Source organism: Phyllostomus discolor, chromosome X (assembly GCF_004126475.2).
Source record: "Phyllostomus discolor isolate MPI-MPIP mPhyDis1 chromosome X, mPhyDis1.pri.v3, whole genome shotgun sequence".
NCBI lineage: Eukaryota > Metazoa > Chordata > Mammalia > Chiroptera > Phyllostomidae > Phyllostomus > Phyllostomus discolor.
The window spans coordinates 2,984,075-3,006,312 of record NC_050198.1 but is presented as its reverse complement, the minus strand read 5'-3'; the positions used below and the strand labels follow the sequence as shown (position 1 = coordinate 3,006,312).

General features: G+C 45.3%; 2 protein-coding genes across 8 annotated transcripts in view; one reads left to right on the top strand and one right to left on the bottom strand.

Annotated features, from left to right (window-relative positions):
- The window catches only part of GPM6B (glycoprotein M6B), a 140,597-nt gene extending 127,018 nt beyond the window's left edge, over positions 1 to 13,579 (top strand). For 3 of the 6 annotated variants that reach the window (XM_028522283.2, XM_028522279.2, XM_028522282.2), the window contains 6 exons: positions 513 to 699; positions 2,436 to 2,592; positions 4,625 to 4,796; positions 7,124 to 7,197; positions 8,192 to 8,257; positions 10,023 to 13,579. In XM_028522283.2, the coding sequence (XP_028378084.1) occupies positions 513 to 699; positions 2,436 to 2,592; positions 4,625 to 4,796; positions 7,124 to 7,197; positions 8,192 to 8,257; positions 10,023 to 10,103 (737 nt within the window). In that variant the 3' untranslated portion in view covers positions 10,104 to 13,579. The remainder of the gene's footprint in view (positions 1 to 512; positions 700 to 2,435; positions 2,593 to 4,624; positions 4,797 to 7,123; positions 7,198 to 8,191; positions 8,258 to 10,022) is intronic. The other 3 variants (XM_028522281.1, XM_028522280.1, XM_028522278.2) reach the window with 1 other exon arrangement.
- Positions 13,580 to 15,897: 2,318 nt separating this feature from the next.
- OFD1 (OFD1 centriole and centriolar satellite protein) overlaps positions 15,898 to 22,238 on the bottom strand; it is a 34,689-nt gene continuing 28,348 nt past the window's right edge. For both annotated transcript variants that reach the window (XM_028522776.2, XM_036017025.1), the window contains 4 exons: positions 18,343 to 18,494; positions 17,170 to 17,322; positions 16,327 to 16,394; positions 15,898 to 16,039 (listed from right to left, as the gene is read on the bottom strand). In XM_028522776.2, the coding sequence (XP_028378577.1) occupies positions 15,997 to 16,039; positions 16,327 to 16,394; positions 17,170 to 17,322; positions 18,343 to 18,494 (416 nt within the window). In that variant the 3' untranslated portion in view covers positions 15,898 to 15,996. The remainder of the gene's footprint in view (positions 16,040 to 16,326; positions 16,395 to 17,169; positions 17,323 to 18,342; positions 18,495 to 22,238) is intronic.

Below are 22,238 nucleotides of genomic sequence, written 5' to 3'. Positions count from 1 at the left end.
ATTTTTCTGAATGCAGCAACAGTATAATGACTGTATTTGATGCTTCTGGTTGCCCAGGAGGTAACGGCTCGGGCAAAGGTATTGGCTGCTACAGAAATAGAAGTACTAGAAACCCCAGAAGTTTGGGGGTTGGGGGGAACTTGATGGTGGCTCTTCTGCAGGAATGATTGCTCTGCATTGTCACTTGAGCAGGTCCCCCCCCCATCACCCCTGGGTCAGTTGGGAAGCTCTAGAATTGTGACTTACTGCATAATTATTTTGTCAGTGTCTGCTCGGCCACTCATCCCAAGCAAATTAAGCTATGTTCCCTCTTGGAGCCCCAGGGTCCTGACCCACAGAGAATATGACATGATGACAACTACCCCCACTGGCCCTCGGGATGTTGCGCTATTAGCCATAGAGTCTGAGGGGGAAGATGGAAAAGTAGAACCTTCTCTGCTAACATGTGGTGCTCGTGAAGACCGAGAGGCATTTTGCTTGTTACAGCAGCATTCTCTCTCCTTTGGGTCCAGGCTGCTTCGAATGCTGCATCAAGTGTCTGGGAGGAGTCCCCTATGCCTCTCTGGTGGCCACCATCCTCTGCTTCTCTGGGGTCGCCTTGTTCTGTGGCTGTGGACACGTGGCTCTTGCGGGCACTGTGGCGATCCTTGAGCAACACTTCTCCACCAACACCAGTGACCACGCCCTGCTGAGTGAGGTGTAAGTACCTGCTTCCCTTTAAAAATGTACTGAAAATGCAACCATCCCCTGATGTTTTTTTAAAGGCTAGCGGGTGCTCTCCTGGAAGAAGGCCCATGCTTTTCATGAAGGCCCACTGTATGCAGGCAGAAAAAGGTCCACGAGAGAAGGGAAAGGAAAGGGCCAAGAATGCAGTAGGTGTTTGGGACGTCACCTGAGAATGGCAGGGTGCACGCACAGGACACTCCGCAGACACGAGGGGCTGTGACAGGGCGATAGGCTGATGCTGCCCATGATCACACCGCAGTTATCGTGGTTCCCAAGTAACAGGCGCCCTCCAGTGGCCGCACAGGAAGTGACCATCTTTGGGAATGATAGGAACCCTGTTGAGGACTAACTCCCCTCTATAGGAACAGGACTTGGGCATTCATTCTTCAGGCAGAACAAATCCCAGAGCACCTTCCGATGCCCAAAAGGGGAAGTTTGGTGGATTGAGCCCCAGATCTCCGCCTCCCCACTCTGCAGTGATTCTCAGTGGAGCCTCAACTACCCCCATGCAGACTGTCTTAAATTAACTACGCAGGCCCAGGGACAGTGTGCCGATTCCTTCGTATACTTTCCCCTTTCGCTGCTGCCTTCAGTGGTTTGTCTTTCCTCCACTCCCCAAACCTCCCAGTATTCAGGTGTCTTGTGATTATAAGAGACCTCTCCGGCAGACTGAAAAAGGCGTGAAGGAATTTTTATGCAGTGATGAAATCATGTTGGACGAGTCCTTAGGGAATTTTACTCTTTATTTTTCATGAATGACATCCAAACCAAGGAGCAGGGCTAGGGGAGGTTATCAGGAGAATCAGGCAGCACATGGGACTTACTGAATGAATACAACTGTGTGCAAAGACGACCAGGAGTATTTACCACAACTGAACCTGGGAAAGGGGTGTTGCTTCACGTAGCAAGTAAGCTTGAGCAGTGGCTCTCAAACTTTCAGGAATCTTTAAAAATTCCCCATGCCTGCCCTGCACCACAGACCAATGAAGTCATAATCTCTGAGGACAGCACCCGGGTACCAGTGTTTCCTAACGCTCCCCAGGTAGTTCCAGTAGGTGGCCGAGGGTTGAGGAACCGCCATGTGGGTCCATCAGCTTTCATAGGACACAATTAGTTGTGAATTAACTTTTCGTATCTTAAAGCTACTTGAAACTTACATAGTGAGAATTTCAATGCCAAAAACATCTGCCCGAGGTATTACTCGACTCCCTGAGCGCTTCCTTAGGGGCTTTCTCAGGGTAACATTAACCACGAGGCCTGGTTGGGAGGCATCTGATATGGTAGAAGGAACACAGTGTCCCCTGGACCAGAGTTTCTGGTGCTGCTCTGCCACTAACTCTGTATCCTTGTGTGAGTCACTCCACTCCTCAGTGCCTGGGGTTACCTTATTTGCAAAATGAGAAGTCTAACCCCCAGAGCACAGAACTCGGGTCAAGTATTCCAAGATTACGACTGCCCCTGGTGGAAGGCAGCAGCTCCCGTGTCTGGGAATGTGGTCCACCTCAACAGTGGGTCCGCCTTGGAAGGCAGGCCCAGGCTGCAGTGGGGTGGGCCAGCACGCCCACCCGGAATGCCCCCCCACCGAGCCCAGTGCGGCCCCCAGAGGGGCAGGAGACGTCCCATGTCCCCGTTCCAGAGGCTGAAACGTCGTCTGTTCACCATGCAGGGGATGTAACAACATTTCCGGCTCTCGCCCTTCCCTTTTGTAGAATCCAGCTGATGCAGTACGTTATCTACGGAATCGCGTCCTTCTTCTTCTTGTACGGGATCATCCTGTTGGCAGAAGGCTTTTACACCACGAGCGCGGTGAAGGAGCTGCACGGGGAGTTTAAAACCACTGCCTGCGGCCGGTGCATCAGCGGAATGGTGAGTGCCCACCTCGGATTCTCGGACCCACGGCCAGAGCCACACCGCTCTGTAGGTCTTTGTAGCCAGGAAAAGCTACGAGTTAATTCGGAGTGCAGGCAGAGTCCTGACACACTCAGGCACGCACACCTCAGAGACACTGTGGGTTCGGTTCCAGACCACCGCAGTGGAGTATCGCCATCAAGTGAGGCATCATCTTTTTGCTGGGGGAGGGTCTGGCCTTCAGTTTGTAAAACACGCATCTGTGAAACGCAAGAGAGTGAAGCTCAGTAACACCGGAGTGTGCCTGTGCTGTTCTTAACCATTACAGTTAGGAATATGAAAATACCTTCGATGCATTATTGAGCAGAAGCTCAAATCTACAGCTGGTTGTATGGGATCTAACATGTCCCTCCCCAAGGTACAGGCAATGAGGGTTTTGAAGAGCTTTCACATGTAAGGCCCCCACTGTGAAGGGAGGGAACTCACGTCCTGCACGTGGACTGTGGACATAAAGACGTATGCATACTACTAGCCTTTCAACCTCTCCGAGGTGCCCTCCACCATGGCTTTTAATGAGCTCTTTTTAAGCTTTGTTCTCCTCTAGACCAGGGGTCAGCAAACCTGTCTGCACTGGGCTGGGTGGAGAACAGTTTGGGTTCTGCGGACCACTCGCAGTCTGTCGCTAAGGACAGAATTCTGAATGCCTACTCTGAAGGCTATTCTGAATTCGAGTGACGGGCCCTCGGCACTAGGCACCGGCTGCCCTGGGGGGCCCTCACCGCTGCGGGAACCGAAGGCTCACGAAGCAAAGGACCACCAGCCCTTTTTCAAGTCTTCGTGGTGTTATTAGAGAGAAAGTCAAGTTTTCTTCTGCAGGGGGAAAAAAAAAAGCAAGCCTAGTTTGGAGTAGCCAGTCTGTAAGCGCTGGGGAGGAAGGCTGGGAAACTGCTGAAATCTGTCTTTGACTATTTTTAGAAATGCAAATGCTTCCAAAAGTGTCAACGTCCTTGAGATAAAATGCCTTGTTTCTGTAGTTTCCTGGGGTGACCTACAGGACGTGGCCCATCTAGGCTGCCCCAAGGCCAAGCTGGCACCATCCAGGTATTTCCTGCAGGACAGAAAGGTCAATGGAACTTTCAAGTCTCCGGCATCAGCTTGAAAAACTACAAAGCCAAACCTGGATGCCAAACTTTCACCCACACAACTCTGTGGGTGCACGTTCTCAAAATATAAATACCAAAATGTGTTTTAAACAGCCTTTCAAAGTATCTGAAAATTGGTAGTCAAGGCAGGTTAGGAAGAAAGTAAAGCAATGGGATTATATTCTTCCTGAAATTGCCCACAGCAACGTGCGGGTGCACGGGGTGATTTTGTCCTAAGCCAGGGCTTTGCTTGCAGAGCTCCTGTGAATGTTAAAGATGAAAACAATCAGAGGGAAATGAGAATTTTATCAGATTCACTGAGCATTAAGCTTGTGTTCAAGGCTATTTTAAATCTTTAATATAGGTTCAAGCATCTAATGCTCTTAGTAATATCACAGGACCATGAATCTAGTGAGGTTCTTTTTGAGAAAGAACTTCCCATAGCAATTGCTATTATACCACCCATTATGTAAAATAAAGGTAATTTGGGGTAAAATACTATGAAGTTATAATTCAAGTGGCCTATGAAACCACCCAGACCCTGTCCCAGGGTTAAGTACGGAACTCACGTTTATGGCCCCGTGGGAGGTGCTGTCACTCATTAGCTGTGACCTTGGACAAGGGAGATCACCTCTGGGGACCCTGGGTCCTTGTTAAAAGGACTTTCAATTACCAGGTAGTAGTAACCTTCTCCATCCTATAGCTCTGGAGAGCGTGATCACCCTGCCCCAGCCACCAGCTCTCGGTTCTTCTCTTCCTTGTCGCTACTGCGGGCCCAGGAGGCGCTCTGAACTGCACGTACCCCACAGCTTCGGTATTGGGTCGGAAACGCAGAATCCTTGCTCCCCGGGGATGCGCCTTGGCGCGGGTTCAATGACGGTTCTTTCTCCTTCTCCTTTTTGGCTTAGTTTGTCTTCCTCACCTATGTGCTGGGAGTGGCCTGGCTCGGCGTGTTTGGTTTCTCTGCAGTGCCCGTGTTTATGTTCTACAACATATGGTCAACTTGTGAAGTCATCAAGGCACCCCAGACCAACGGGACCACCGGCGTGGAGCAGATCTGCGTGGATATCCGACAATACGGTGCTCCCCTTTACTCCCCCCATTGCCGTTTCTGCTCTCGTGCGTGCATCTGGGCCTTAGTCGTTATGTGGGCATCTAGCCATCGCTGTGATCGCTGGCATGCATCCCTCTATTGCCATGGTGTATACTCCTTCCCTCAGCAGGCTCCATTTCTTAATGAAAAGCCCATTTAGGCTCTTACTTGCTAAAAGTCACCATTCAGAATTTTGTTGTGTTTTTCAAATACGCAGTAAAACACTTTTTATGATGAGAAGCTACTTTATAATGCAGTTCAATCAAAAACAGACCGCTGGATAGTCAACTATAAAAAGTTCATGCATTTTCTTCAACTTTTCAGTTCTGTGCCATCTTGCTTTCTATCTACAATACTGCATGTACTGTATATCCAATTAATTTATATGTCAGGCCCTTCAAAGCGGGTAGTTTTTAAATGGCCGCCTGCTTCCATTTCATCTACACTGAAAAACACAACATAAAATCCAAATGTATTTTTAAAGTCATCGGAATATATTCTATAAAAGCCGGCTATTGGACACACATTCAAACATATTTTCAAGCATATTTTCAAAGGGATGGGATCCTTCCAATGAGGCAGCGAAGGCGGGTTCATTTTGACAAGGCACAGAAGGGGCCATTGCTGCGCCTGTCAATTAATGTGAGGCTTGACTTCCCTGCTGAGAGAAGGCAGCGTCCCCTGAGCGGGGAGTTTAATTAGTGCTTCCAGCCAGGATGGCAGGAAATCCTGTGCTTGGCAGAAACAAATAGAAAAAAAGCTTTTCATTAGAATCAAAGAGGAAATAACTGTTCTTTCAGAGCTTTTTGAGAAAGAGATGACTATTTCATTTTTCTTGCTTGTTTTTCCCATGTGGCTTATCCTCAGACTCTTACCTTAGGACATAATAGGAAATTTGTCAAAAACTGCCCACCCGCCTAATCATCATCCCTTCTCATAAAGACCAAGGTTCAACCACACTGTTCTTCCTGATGGATTGGAAACAGTGCCTAAAGTTGATTTTTATTTTTTGAGAGAGGGGAACATCGATGTGAGAGAGAAAAACATCAGTCGGTTGCCTCTCTCTTGCCCCCCAGCCAGCCGGGGACCTGGCCTGCAACCCAGGCCTGTGCCCTGACTGGGAAACGAACCAGTGACCTTTCAGTTTGGGGGACGATGCCCAGCCCGCTGAGCCATCCTAGTCAGGGCTAAAGTTGATTTTTAAGGTATTTGTAAATGACTGTCTAAATGTATATCGTTGCTCTATTCTTAAACATTTTCACTACATATTCTGGGTCATGGGTAACCATCTTTTTAAATGTGTATTTGAAATCACTGTTTTCACTGACCATTTAGGGAGACGTAGTCTTGACCCACGGGAAGCACGGACCGACGAAGGGCTCCTTTCTGTAATCCGCCTTCCTTGTGCCCTCGGACATGCGTACTTTGCACTGTGTTTCATACTGAAGCACTCACCTGCTCATTAGTGGCGAAAAGAGTGGCAGCTCCCAACAGGCACCATCACTGCAGGGACGAGTCAGGGTTACAGTGAGAGACCTCAGGCCGTGCTGGCCCCACTCTCTGTGACCAAGGTCAGGGCTTTCAATCCCGAAGTGGTTCCAGTGCATTTGGTAAAACACAAGAGAAATGAATAGAAAAGCAAAGACATACGAAATACAAGTCCCAATTATATAACATGAGCATAAATTACTCTGTCAAGCTGCCACGGAACTTTCTGAGCACAGACTCGCAATCTGGGAACTTATGTCATGGCAAGCTGCTAACAAACAGCCTGAGTGACAGGCCACAGGCCAGGAAATCACGGGGACATGGGCCTGACCTCAGCATGAGGAAGTGCTTTAGAAGTGGGCGGGGCTGGGGGGGTCAGCCTGCAGCTGCATAACCATAGTTCATCAATTCACAGGAGGGAAAACCTAGCTTTGAAAATCAATTTTTTATTTTATTAGCCCATGCCACCCCAATAAAGTCAATACATAAAAAATAAAAAATTAAAGAAAAATGTTGCGATACCAGCTAAACTAAACAAAGCACTAAGCACTACACAACACAACTAAATAATGTGTAGGAAAAATAGCATCAGGTTAAGTCTCTTACAGACTATTTGACTTTGCCCATGCCCTACTGCCCAGGTAGGACTTATTCATTATTCCAAAAAGCCAGTCCTGCAGAGGGCAGATCTGTGCCCTGCTGAAGAAGAATGGCAGCCTGCAAGGGCACTGTTCTCAGCATCTCACCCGGTGAGGACTGTGGAGAGCACAAGGCCCTGGAGTAGTGCGCACTGACGCCTAACGTTCCACTGACCTTCACTTCACAGGTATCATTCCTTGGAATGCCCTCCCAGGAAAAATATGCGGCTCTGCCCTTGAGAACATCTGCAACACAAATGAGGTAAACCCCTCTCCTGTCCCAGGCTCACAGAGGACCACTGACAAAAAGAAGGTCGCTTCTCCTGGGGAGAAAGAGCAGGAACGAGAGCGCAAATGCTGCCCTGGGAAGCCTTTTATTGCAGACTCTTAAAGGGTGAACTGTGCGTAATCACCGACATTCAGCCATCTCTGACCTAGAAAACGGCCCTTTCACTTGGTCCAGCCCATTCAGTGAGGATTTTAGCAATCAGAAAGCTGTCCTCTTTGGGCAAATAATTTGAGAGTGATCCCAATCCTGCACATCTGAAAATATATATATAGACTCTTCTCTTTCACCTTCAGATAGTTTTTCAAACTACAACATTTGTCACAGAACAAATGCAAATTAATCAAAGATTCCCCCATATTTGTATGCAAGCCAAATTCTTACAAATCAAGTCACAGTTAATCATTTATATTTCCAGAGAGATTTGCTCTTATTTCTCGTTCACCCTTAACTGGCACTAAACCCTAACACGCTTTGGTTTAAAATCTCTGGGCCCTAGAATATTCTTCAGGTGCTGGTGCTGGTTTATAACTGTTTATAAAACTGAACTGTACCAGTGGGAGCCTGCCTGTGTACGAGAGTCCTAATATGCTTCTAGAAAGCAATCACTTACCAAAATAGTGAGCCCCTACTGACCTGGCTGGTCAGTCTGTATATCCACAATGTAGACTGGCTCAAAGCTGAAGCTCCTGACATTGGCTGCATGGTGGGTCGTCACGCAGCATTGCAGTATACCGATGGCTGAGGCCCGGCCCCCAGATACTCGCATTTAACTGGCCTAGGGTGCAGCCTGGGCATCGGAGAGTTTTAAACCCCACCGGGTGATTCCCAATGGGCTTGCCGGGAGCGCACACTTACACTCGGCCTTGCCGCAAACAGCTCCACGGGAGGATGACACAGCACACTGCAGTGGACACAGGCCATTGCGTTACACATGAAATGCTTATGTTGGTGCCCTCTTCTCTCCTAGTTCTACATGTCCTATCACCTGTTCATTGTGGCCTGTGCCGGAGCTGGCGCCACCGTCATTGCCCTGGTGAGTAATGGCCCGAAGACTGGCCCAGTCTAGCTCCCCCTCCCAGCAGTCTCTATAACGACAGGTTTCCCTTCCAGCAAACACTCCTGGGACGACTCGAGGTTGGTCAAATTTCACCCGTGTAAACCTATCACATGTCTAGACTGCAGGGTGTGCTAGCTGGCTGTCCTGGCGCTGATTGTAGGCAATGTAGGCCGGATTCTATGGAAAGAAGAGAGCGTACTGACACCCGAACACCTGTTAACTAGGACTGGAACAGTGCACTATGGCATACTGAGACAGGGACAAATGGTCCCGCAAGGCACTACCCCTTTCGGTTTCCAAAAGGAAATACGCACATGTACCTACATACTTACAGAGCTGACCCTGTTGTGCACAAGCAGTTACACTCAGCAAAGTCTCCTCGAACACTGACTGAGCAAATACGGAGCCACTGCCCCGGGAGGACACACCGGACTAGGTTTCTGCAAGCCTCTGGTCACCTTTTTTGGCGAACCAATCAAATATATAGCCTTGGTTTGTGTGATTCTGTTCAAAGGCACCTTGTTTTGTATACGTTGTTGACTAACACTGAACTCACGGCCTACATCAATCACTGCCTCATATCTGAATGAAAATCACTCAGAACACTTCTTTTCTTTGTTAAGTCGCTTCACAACATTCTTGCACTTAAAAACACCACACAGCACTTTGAGCAGGGAACATTTAAAACATAAAATCACAAGAATGCAAAAAACAGCCGTGGCTGGTGTGGCTCAGCGGACTGAGTGCTGGCCTGCAAACCAAAGGGTGGCCAGTTCGATTCCCAGTCAGGGCACATGCCTGGGTTGCAGGCCAGGTCCCCAGTGGGGGGTGCATGAGAAGCAACCACACATTGATGTTTCTCTCCCTCTCAAAAAAAAAAAAACAACACATGGCACTAAACAGATTGCAAAAAGGACACTTGTGTACAGACTGGGAGCTGGAACAACGCAGTGCCTGCCACCTTGGTCAACCTCTGCTGGGAAACTTAACTTTTCCACCGCTCTGCACATGTCCACGAATGACCATGAAGGTGTTATCAGTACGGACTTGGGGGTTACCAACATTTTTAGTGTGTAGGCAAATTTGCAAATATAGAATCTTCAAATAATGAGGATCAGCCGTAGAACCACAAGCAGGTATATGTACGTATGTGCATATCGATATGTAATTTGGGAGGGCTGGGGTTATGACCTCAAGAAGTCCAAGATCGGGACAGCAAGGGGGACATCTCATCTGCTCGGAAATGAGTCACTGCCAGGTTTTCCCACCACGAACTCACCCCTTCCCACTACAGCCCACGAAAGGAACCCCCGGTTAAGTCGCAGTGCCGACCGGTTCTCTGCGCTGCTGCCTGCTCTCTCCGCTGAGCACCAGGCGGGGGGGCGGGGGGGGGGGGGGTCTGAGTGCTGCTGAGTGGGCCCCTTGGGCAAGATGAGGGAAACAGGGGCGTTCAGCTTCACCTTATGCCGCTGAGCCAGAACTCCACCTTGTCATTCTTTAAACACATCCTCGTCTTTCTAATAAATGTACTGAGGGCAGGGCTGAGGGCCGCTGTAGCAGATGTGGAATGAGAAAAGTTCTGTGTGCTAGACATGAGCGTCTTCTGCTGTGATTGACTGTAAGTGGGAAAAAGGAACGCCCTAGGCGGGGCTGGCAGCCCTCCCCACCCAAGTTTAGAAGTCTCGTGGCACCGGCCCTCACTGCCTGTATCTTACTGTCCTGTTTTGTTCTCTTCCACCAGCTGATCTACATGATGGCTACCACATATAACTATGCGGTTTTGAAGTTTAAGAGTCGGGAAGATTGCTGCACTAAATTCTAAATCACATAAGCCCCCTAAGGAGCTTTAGAGGGCTGTACGATGTAGCAGGAATATCACTGACACCCCAGACTAAAGCAGACGCTAGGCTTCTGCCGTTTTGTACCAGTAATTTGTAAATAGCTTTAGTGAACTCATCTGGCGTGGGAGATTAATAAGATGACTTACCGTACATGAGTTACAAACGTTATGAGATCTGGCTACTTCCCCAGTTTGAAAAGGATTCAGTTATTTACTGACATTCTGAGCACCCATTAAGAAATAACTTTCTTGAACTTAAACTTTAAGTAGTGTCTCTAAAATGAAGTATTAAAAGTCTGAAATACCTGCATTTTCCGTTATTTTTGCTGGCTTGGTGACCAAGTTCAATGATGAAAATGAAAAGTGGTGAAGATGCAATGGAAGAGAACCGTCCTATTCTGGATTTTGTTTAGTCAGACTCCTTCTGGAATATATTTTACAAATATATTTTAATTTTGATTCATTTTTTTATGATTACATGGTTCACTACCAAATAAATGCCCCCCAGTAAGTCAGATGAAATTTGAAATAAAATAAAGGCCATGTATTTGTTTTCTCTGAAAAAAAAAAGAAGGATTTATATGCCTGGGGTTTTTGTTTTTTTGTTTTGGACAAAGCACAATCCTTCCTTTCAGAGCCCATCAAAAACTGATAACCTTAAATTATTGTTTTGGTGAGTAGTAACTGATTCCTCAGAGCCAGGTCTCAAACTGCATGTAAGATTTTAATGGGAAGAGAAATTGTTCCTGGATCTGAAAGTCTCAAATATGATGAGAAGGAGATCTGAAATATAAGGAACCTGAGATGTAGATTATGCAGGAAAGATGAGGAAAATAAATGGGAAGGAGTGTGTACCGCATCAACTGTAAAGAATGACAATAAGGATTTTTTACGTTTTGTGAAATGAAACAATGGCAGTTATAAAATGGAAAATGTAGTTTCACTACTAAAAACTTGTTAACACAGAAACTGCATGCTTTGCTTATAGTTCTTAAGTTTGGTTTTGACGTTCACTTAATTTTTCCATGTTAAATATGTAGTTTTTTATTATTTACTCAAAAATAAACGTTGTTCACACTTTTGGGCCTTTTGGGGAATTGATTTTTATCCACAGATAGGAAAGATCTTTGCACCGCACTTATTTAAAAATAACCACCACCGTGTTTCAGAACTTCTGCAATAGTTTTTAAAATTCCTCTCGAAATGGTAAAAAGCACCCTCTTGTATTTTATTTTTGCCTTTTCTTAACAATAACTTTGGCCATTTTGTCAAGTTCACTATGTCTGTATACTAACTTTTCTTCAGCCTTTTAATATTAAGCCTACTAGCAGAGCATGCCCTCGGTATCTGATGCCTCTGACCGCAGAATAAGTATTAATACAGAATAACCTCTCCCCCTTGACAGTAAACCCTAATCTACCTAGCAGCCTGCTTTGCCTCTGACATGCTCACTAGCCATCATGCTCACCCTTCTTTTCCAGATCCACTTCCTCATGATACTGTCTTCTAACTGGGCTTACTTAAAGGATGCAAGCAAAATGCAGGCTTACCAGGATATCAAAGCAAAGGAAGAACAGGAACTGCAAGATATCCAGTCCCGGTCAAAAGAACAACTCAATTCTTACACATAGATGTTTGCCAGAGTGCTTCAGCCGACGAATTGACAGCTCTGACAAATCATCAGACAGCTGCCCTGCAGTACAGATGTGTTTCCCATCAGACAAACTCATGTAGAACTACAAACACTTCACTGTCTGTCTCAAGCTGCTGGGATGTATTTCTAGGAAAACCTTCCAGTAGGTAAATCTTTTTCTTTAGAACAGGTATTGGAGGTTTCAATGTTAGCCATTTTAAAAGGCAACACTTTGACAAAACGATTGTTCATCTTTTTGAAATTTGTGGCATGCTCGCGGTTGTTGCCGGAGCAATCCTACCAGGACAGGCATTGAGAATGTGGCATGCTCCCTCCCCATGATGTGCTAGCATCAGGGGATGCGGCCGTGAAATCGTGTATGCTCTCTGTCCTCCAAAGCATCCAATAGGGAATCGGTGTGAAGTTCCACTTCCGACAGCTGGCAGTTATTAAACTGTGGCTCAGCAAAGATAACAGGATTCTTACAGCTCACTAGGACACAATAATTTCATGATCCAATCGGAAATCTTTTTTCAATAATGCGAAAATGTGCTACTATAAATTCTGCTATACCTACCACTGAAGAAGCTGAATTTGTGACTCATTGACAAGCTTTCCAGAGTCAATTTTATACAAGATCTTATTTTAATAAAATGACCCACTTGTCATCACTCTTCTTGGGGGAATAAATATCAGCTCTGCCTTAATGAGTATTTGCTGTAAATTTCTAAGCACTTGTATCACAATGGGAGACCCAAAATCCTCCAGAGAAGTTTTTCCACAAATGTTTTTCTTAATGAAGAAGTGTTACCTTATTAAAATGACCACCATTCTAAACCATTTTTATGTGGTCTCCAAAGTGAGTTTACAGTTTCATACCAACTATCTAAAACCTAATTACAAACAGACCACAGACCTCCTACTTTTATAGACTTGAATACTTCAGTAATTTAAATTAGCATTGGTATTTATTTCACGTTTTCTTATCTAAATCTTAGTTTTCTGGAATAATCAAGTTCAATGTTCAGCAAAAAAAAAAAAAAAACGAAAAAAAAACAAACAAAAACACACAACTGCTTGAGTTTAAGCCATTTTCAAACGAAACTTGCCTTCTAAATCGTGTTCCAGAACATTAAGTGACTATAGGTATTGGGTATTAGTGATGGTAGACTTTGTGTTGTTCTTTATGAAATGATACATATAACTGTTGGGTGCATCAGTGCTTTTAAAAGGGGCTGCATAATATAGGGTTAACTATGTATATTCACGTTAGGAATTAACTTGTGGTTTGGCTGTTTCCTGGATTTTAAAACATATACATGTACGGAAATGTATTAAAATGAAAGGAAGCATACCTTTATCAATATGCTATTAAAACTGAACATCAAGTACATTTCATTTCGATTCCTTGTGTTGGTGTTGTTAATGCCTAAAAATGCCTAATTGGACCTTGACTATTTTTTTTTTAATTGGGAGAAGCTCTCTTCTGTGTAGAACAGTCGTTCCAGAATAGCTTGGTGATTTGTTCTCCTGTGGCATGACAGACTTCCATGTTTTTTCCAGCAGTGCAGGTGCTGTTCGAGTCCAGTGTTCTAGAAGAAGCAGTGTCTAAAGGCTAATTTTACTTTTCTAATTCTGGTAGCTATTACCAAGAATTTTTGAAAGTTTTGTTTAAGTAGTCTAATATTTTTTATGTAAAGAGCATTAAATTTTGCTATGTATAAATTTTTGTAACCTAACAGTGAATCAATATTTTCTATCAGTGCCAAGGGCTTCCTGTAGTTCTATTCAAGTGTTACAATAAATATTTGTAGATAATAGTCAATACTTGTGTATGCTTATTTTAAATATCTATTTAGGTGGAAACAGTTGTGGATGTACTAACAGAAATGAAATAAAATTATAGCTTCATTCATTTGCCTTTTTACATACATAAATACTTCGTCCTCAGTATGGTGTCATTTGTAAATACATGCATCATCAAGATTTCACATTTGTATGAAATCAAGTTTGTAAGAGACTGCTACATTTTTTCATCTCTGACAAAGCACTTAAAAGTGAGAGCAATTTGAGAAAATGGTGTCACCCACTGGGCTATATTTCACATAAAGCACCATGAATACTTCATAAATCTCTGTGAAAAGTATAGAAATTGTCTGACTAGCTTCAATAAATGAAAGCAATAAACCTATGGCATTAACACAAAACTTAAGTTTGGGGAAAGTATAAGGAAGAACCTTCCTAAGGGTCCACATGCCATTGGCTATTTTATAAACCCAAGGTATAAAACTCAAACCACCAATGAAGAATACTATACCCAGCAAAGCTGTCCTTCAGGACTGATGGAGAACATTTTCCAGAGTAGCAAAAGCTGAAAGTCATCATCACCAGACGGGCCTTACAGGAAATGGTCAAAACAGTCCTGCAGGCTGAAATAAAAAGACAATAATTAGCAACAGGAACACGTGCAAAGTATAAAACTCACTGGTGATGACAAATACATAAGTTCAGCATACTCTTGCAATAGTGGTGGGTAAATCACTTTTAACTCTCGTATGAAGTTTAAAAGACAAGTATTTAAAAACCTATACAGTAATTTGTTAGTGGATACAAGATATAAAAAGATGTAAATTGTGACATCAAAAACAAAATGGGAGGGAGGGGCTGTATAAATGTAGAACTTCTGTGTATGTTCAAAATTATTATCAGCTTGAAAGAGAGCTATATGATTTATGTAAGCTCCTGGTAACCACAAAGCAAAAACCTATAGTAGATACACAAAAGATAAAGAAATATAAGCATACTACAGAAAATCATCAAATCACAAAGGAAAAAGGAGAAAAACAAAGGCATTACAAAACAACAAAATGGCTACAGTAAGTCCATACTTACCAATAATTACTTTAAATGTACATGAACTCAATTCTCTGATCAAAAGACGGAGTCACTCAATTAAAAAAGAAAAGACCCATAAATATGCAGCCTACAGTTTTAGCTTTAAGAACACATTAGACTGGATGGTCACTGGTTAGCACTGAAAGTCTCACGTCCCGGGAAATCCCTCAGTCCGTGCAGGCTGTAATGGTGGCTCACGCTCAGAGCAGTTCTGGGCACACACTTTGGTGACTCTAATGGCAGTGTCATTAAAGAGCTACTCCCACATTGCCCAAGATGCTCCCACAGCAAGATGCAGGACCGAGAGCGGCAGGTGTACAAAGATGAAGCAGCGGGGGGTGAGAGCAAACGGGTCTCCTCTTACCTGTGCAGAAGTTACGCTGCTGCTGCATTTCAGTGCGGTGACCTTCACTTGGCTGATGTGTAGTTTCTAAAGGTCATTCTGGAGAGGAACACCTAATGGGTGAGCCATTCCAGGTCCTGGGACGCCTTCTGCTGGAGCAGCTCCACTACAGGCCAGGCCACAGGCACTACTGGTCTCAACCCTGGGTGTCCTGGCTCCACAGATGATGGTCACAAGCCTTGTGACCATGCAGAGGGGGAAAGAATTCTTTTGAAATCAAATATGTATTTTTATTAAACACTTTGATTTCTCTAAGAACTTTCTGAAATATACATATAATTGAAAAGTCAAAAAAAGTCTCTAACCTCTCTGCTCTGCGTTTCCTCATCTATAAAACGTGGGAGGTCACAGTACCTGCACTTCATATGGCTGAGGTGAACATTAAATGAGTTAATACAGGTAACACAGTAAGTGCCCAGTATGGGCACTCTCTTCTTACTACCATCTAAGGGTTTGGGTCGATTCCCAGGAAATAGATACCAACAGTAAAGACCAGTGGTGATACTGTACTATTTCTAGAGCCGAGAGTGGAGAAACCTGTGTCTTTATTTTCAGGGACAAATCTGAAGAACAGCCTTGGGAAAGATGGCCTGGGTATGACTGGCAGTAGCCACACTCTGGAGAGCAAGGAGCACAGATGAAACTTCCAAAATGCAGGGCAGGAATTTGAGCAATACGTTTTCAAGGAAATATAATCTAACACAAATATGAAAAAAAAATGAGCCATTCAATCTAGTGTAATGAAAGGCCTAAGAACAAGAAATTCTGAAAAGGTGTCACCTGACTAGATTATTTTTGGTTTATACACCAGAGCACCAAATAAAATTATGAAAAAGAAACCACACTGGATCGCACAAACAGTTTTATTGAGCAGTCTGCCTCATTACAGAGAAGTCACGGGCCTTTCGTTGTTACATGAGCAAAAAGCTGGCCAGCACACGAAGTTACCAAAAGTCATCTGGTTCTTCATGAGAAAGGGCTGGGAAACTAAATTGAGAAAAGACAAAAATTTTTGAAATGTTAAATTCTTGTCCAGTTTATTTGAGGACCTTTACAGTATTCTCATTCCTTCCCTGTGGGGTTTCTGCCCTCGATCACAGTTTGTATCAGCAGTAATATTACAACTTAAAAATGTAACGGATTTGAACTCAGTCATTTTGATCAATTCAGCCATTTCTTACAGGCAGACTCCAACATCTGAAGGGCTGTCTTGGCCAACAAACCCATTAACATGGTAATGGCTTCACAAGAACACTAGGTTGGGGAAACCATACCTTTCGTCTTTGTCAGTAGATGGCAGTGTGTCCACTTGTGAAACTTCTCTGACAATCTTCACTGAGCTCTGATGCAGAGGGGGAAAGGATTCTTTTGAAATCAGATATGTATTAACTTTATTAAATACTTTGATTTCTCTAAGAACTTTCTGAAATATACATATAATTGAAAAGTCAAAAAAAAGACGTGACTTGTAAACATGAAATTTAGCAAGCACATCAAACTATCCAGCGTGCATTCTCAGTACCCACAGTGTTTCAGATTTATACAGCATTTGAATGTCTCAGACAACACCGATGCATTCAATGTTCACTGACAGGGCTTTCATTCTATTTCATTCTTGTTCCAAAAATAAGACACATCTCAACTTTACAAAACTTTGACAAATCAAAATCTGTTCAATCTTTTACTCAAGCAAAAGCAAAAAAAAAAAAAAAAGAAAAGAAAAATTATCCAGAGTGTAATATATTTAAAAGACTTCAGCCCTGGCTGGTGTGAATCAAAGGATTGAGCGCCAGCCTGTGAGCCAAGGGGTCACGGGTTCGATTCCCAGTCAGGACACATGCCTGGGTTGTGGGCCAGGTCCCTGGTGGGGGCACATGAGAGGCAACCCACACACTGGTATTTCTTTCCGTCTTTCTCCCTCCCTCCCCCTCTCTTTAAAAAAAAAAATAAGTAATCTTAAAAAAAAAAAAACCTAGAGGCCCCATTTGAACTTTGAATTTCCTTTGCTTTTACCTTTTTATCTCCAATGGAGAAGACAGATTCCTGTCCCAAGGTTTTCTAATAAAGCACAGAAGCCCTCACGCCCCTCCCCACACAGCGGTTCGCAGCACCAGTACCTTATCATCCTTCTTCTGGTCCTGATTCTCCTGGATGATTTTCATGTATTTCTCGAAAGGGCTTTCAGCACAAACAGGTCTGTCTTTCATGTCTTGAATGCTCACTTCCAATTCTTTCTCCATTTCAATCTTCAGTGACTCTTCAATCATGCGCTGTCAAGTAGATGGCCATCGAAGCAGGAAATATAGAAACATTTTTAAAACACATGGTAATAGAACTCCTTTAAGTAAAACCTGTATGTCAACCCCTGGCTGGCGTAGCTCAGTGGATTGAGCGCGGGCTGCGAACCAAAGTGTCCCAGGTTCGATTCCCAGTCAGGGCACATGCCTGGGTTGCAGGCCATGGCCCCTGGAAACCACACATTGATGTTTCTCTCCCTCTCTCTCTCTCTCCCTCTCTCTCTCTCCCTCCCTCCCTCCCTCCCCTCTCTAAAAATAAATAAATAAAATCTTTAAAAAAAAAAACAACAAAAAACCTGTATGTCAGAAAACTGTTTCCTGGGGGTGGGTAGGATGGGGGCAAATTGGTGGCGGGAAAACGGAGACAACTGTACTTGAACAATTAACAAAAAAAACCCCTATTCCCTTTTTTCCCTATTGAAGTCATTACTACCATCAAAGGGGGACAAACATGCGACCTGTGCTTTGGAACAAATACACCAGGAGTTCAAGAAACCTCTATACGTAAGATTAATTTACGTAAGAGTCAGCCGGCATGTGAAGTAGCCGGCGTAATCCATCTGTCTGAGACCACAATCAGGACACAGAAAGCCGAAGAGAATCAGGAAGGAGGTGGGCAGGGGAGCCTGAGGAAGCCACCCTAGACCGGCAGTCACTTCCCCGGGGTCCCCATGGTCCCAGCTGGCTGACCTATAACCCGCACTGACACAGGGAAGATCTATAGCAAAGCACAGTCCACCTCCTTCATGGGTGTGTTTTCAGGACCAGAGGCGAATGCACGCACACGGGCTTGCAAAAGCTCCCGTTTACTATCGGACTGCCAAGGCGTGCATGTGCAGCCCTCCTGCCTATGGCAGGCTCTTTACTGTAAGTTACCTACCGCTATGACTTTGGGACACACGAAGGTGTCACTTCCCTGAAGGCAAGGTGCTTACTGAAGGTGTGCCATGCAGAAACCAGCATGGGAAATTCAGCTGTACTTAAAATTATTACCCGTTGTTGATTGAGTTTTTCTAGTTCTCTTCGTTCCCTCTGTATAACTTCCTGCAGGCTGTGGCTTCTTTCTTCTCTCTGCTCTTGCTCCTTAACCAGCTGCCATATTTTTTCCTCTTCGCTGTCTTCCGCTGTTTGTGCCTGATCTACTCCTGAAGGGACAGAAAATAGAGTGAGTAGCTCCCAGCATCACTTTTTCAAACCAACCCGGGACTGGTTTACAGCCACCCCTGCAGAAACCTGGGAAGACTCCTCGATTCTAAGCTGACGCTGTTGGCCCGCTGATGCACCTTCATGGTCTTCCAGCCCCCAGCCCCATGCCTAGCACGGCACCCGCCCTTTACTTTACTGAGATGAACACAAGTGACCCTGACCATGAACAACTTCACCTGTCCTCCCCTCCCTTCCACATGTCCTCATCCTCCTCACCCCCTCCTCCCTCTTCCCTCCTTCCCAAGCCCTGCGTTTCCACCACTATACTTGTTTATAATATCCTTCCACTATCTTTAGGACTCTGACTTACCATCAGTACCTATTTACTGCCACAGCAGGTCTGTAACTCTTGTCCTGACTCCCACAAAGGCACTGAGCCTCCCCTGCCCAGAACACTACAAAGCCATCCCCCAGCCAGCTCACTGCCATTCTCTTCCTCCCAGATGATGCCTTCCCGGGTTTTAGCTATCACCCATGTCCGGATCACTCCCACATCTTTTTCTCCAGTCCCGATCTCTCCCTAGCCGCGCATCCATGTTTCTGACGGGTTCCCTGCCATGAACACGTGGAAGTCCCACGGCACCAGCTTCATACCTCATCATTCCTGTCCCTTTCATCATGCGCTTCCTGTGCTGCTTTCACTCAGCCACTAGGGCTTCCAGGTTCTAACTCCTCCTCCCGCTGCCATTAGGGTCCTCATCCCCACTGACCTGAACAGCCAAAGTAACCTAGCCAACGCTCTCCCTGACACCGGTCCCTCTCCGTGCAGGCAAGCCATCTGAATCAGCATCAGTCATTTCCTGAAGAGGAGACGTGGGTTTTCTGTGTGTTGGCTCTGCTCCGCTAGAGTCCAAACCCACGGCGCTGTAGGCTCCCACCACCTGTCTTTTTCCCTGTGGACTGACTACCTACATCCCCTTACTTTTGCATTCAGAACCCTCTCCTCTAGCAGCAGACTCGCTGTTGGCTAAATACAACTGTACCTCCCCTGCTGGGCCTTTGCTGTCACTCTCCCCTAACCTGATGCGCTCCCTTCCGCCCACCTCTCCCACACAGCCCTTCCTCCTGGCAAGCCCCCATTCAGAGCCTCCTCCGGGTGAGGTTCGCCTTACTCCTCCAGGGCCAGTAAGCCTCTCCAGCACTGCACTCACACAGTATTCTGTGCCCGCCCATCAAAACCACGTGCATCTGTCTGTCCTAGGTCTGCCATCCCGGGCTTTACTTATTTGTCTATTCCCTGTAGCTCGCAGCACAAGTCCCTATGTCTCACAGGTTTCATGCCATTTCAGTCCCACAGATGATAATGCTGACTTTTCTCCAGCTCTGGAGAGAGGCCTAAACTTTCTTAGGCCAAACTTTTTTCCCCCTCAGCTCTCCTAAGAGATGAATTCATAGGTTCACCAGAGAACTTCAAACGTTTTGCTCTGTCCTATTCTAAGTCCCCTGCAGGAACTGACTAATGGGACGGAGGCAACACAGTCTCTTCTCTGTCTCGTGATCCTAGTCATGCAATCCACATACTAGAGGCAGCAGGGGATCATTTCCACAGGCAGAAGAGCAATCTCCTCCTTGCTGGTGGAAGAAGGGCGATTCCTAATGGCATGGAATAGCAATCGCAAACAGGAATGCTGTTTGGTTGCTGATTTTACAAGATAAAGAAAAACAAAGGCTACTTCTTTGATGTGGGATATACAGTCATACGCCGCACAGCAAAACTGCAGTCCCAAAGGCCCACACATGCAGCGGTAGTGATGACATTGTGGTCAGAGATGGGCCACACACATGATGGTAGTCCCGTAAGAATGGCGCTGAGACACTCCTGTCTCCTAGTGACGCTGCAGCCGCTGTGACGTCATAGCGCAGCACATTACTCAGCGCGTGTGGAGACGCTGGTGTGAGCAAACCCACTGTGCTGCCGGCCGTAGAACAGTACGGCACATACAGTTTTGTACAGTGCATAACCATGATGAAACTAAAGCACTGCGTCACTGGTCTATTTGTTTACTGTACTAGACACTTCTCACCCATGTTTTTGAGTGTACTCTTTCTACTTACAAAGAAAAGCTTGCTGTAAAATGGCATGTCGTGTTACATGGGCAGCACCCCGAAACACTTCACACTTACGTCTCTTCATGGCATCATTTTCCCTTGCGCTTCATTACATGTCGTGTTTTGTACAGTAACATACTATAAAGGCTTGTACTCTAAGAGAAACAGACTGCACTATAAGGTATGAGTGCACCAGAGGCGGTACCATCTAGGTTAGCGTAAAGTGCTCTCTGGGATGTTCACGCAATGACAAATTGCCCAAGGTCCCGTTTCTCAGAACCTATCCCTCCTGCTAAGGAGCCCACGACTGCACTTTGTAGCTGCAGAAAAACACACAGAACCCTCTTTGGAGGTCAGAGCAAACAAAAATACTGTTTCCACTGAACACCTCGAAGATACCAACCTTTGGCTTTTTGCATCTCCCGTTCTACCCAAGTGAAGATGGGAAGTGCTAACCATAAGAGAATCTTTCAATGATCACAATGTAACCACAGACTATTCAACGATTTTAAGAGGCACTACTGAATTTACATTACATCTCACAGGCAGAACACCTCTCCCCTCAGTTAGCTTTCCTTGCTCTGCAACACGGTTTTGATTCCCTTCTTGCCCATGTCTGTGCCCAATGGCTGCCTGTCCCATTCAACTGTGGGTGGCCAGCGCCCCACTCAGGACTTGGGCCCGGGGGGCCCTCCGGGATGGCTCGCTCGCTGTCCGACTTCCCCACCCGAGGCTCCATGAAGCACGGGCTGCGGCGGGCTCACTGCTGGTGCCCAGCTCTCCAGGAGGGGCCCAGCACAGAAAAGTTCTTGATCGGGTGTGTGAATGAGTGCGTTCCAGAACGAGCCACTCTGGAACCAGTAACAGGAACCCTTTCAAAGTGTCTCGCTTCTTTCACTATTTCCTCCCGTTTCTGAGTAGGTCGACTCAAACCAAGACTTACAAGAGGAGGCTTTGCATACTTAGGCTTCGGGGATGGCAGCCCTACCTAAACACTGGGAAAACGCAGTGATTTACTTGAGAAGTTTCCTCTCAAGTTTGAGGCTTAAACAATTTGGTTGCAGGAGAAAGGACCTGACCAGAACGAAGCCCTGGTCTCCCGCTACAGCTTTCCTCCCTGCCCGTGAGCATTGGGGAGGGATGTGTGCACTCTGGAGGAGACAAGAGGGAAGAGAAAGTGGGCCATGCAGGTCTGAGGACCATTTCCCCTCCTCAGTTTCTCCAAACACTGAAATATAAAGGTTTTTCTGTCCCAATTTTTTAAATTTCCTTTTTCTTGTTATTTTTATTTTTAAAGATTTTATTTACTTTTTTAAAATTTTATTTTAATCTGTCTCAATTTTTTAATACATGAAGGTAGCAAATACAGACAAATGGTATGTTAATATTTCTTATACTATGACACTGACGATGTATATGGGTTTTAACCATTATTTCAATTTTATACTCTGATTTCCTAAGATGGAATGTTTTTGTAGAAGTCTCTTAAGGGAAAAGGCAACTGCTCTGTCCGACTTTGGACAAGAAAAGATACTAAAAGCCACTGGCCCAGGAAGTCTCAAGCAGAAGCCTGCTCTTCAGTTTTCTCCTCGGCACGGCCTTTACATGTTCAAATTGGGAGTTACTTCAGAAAT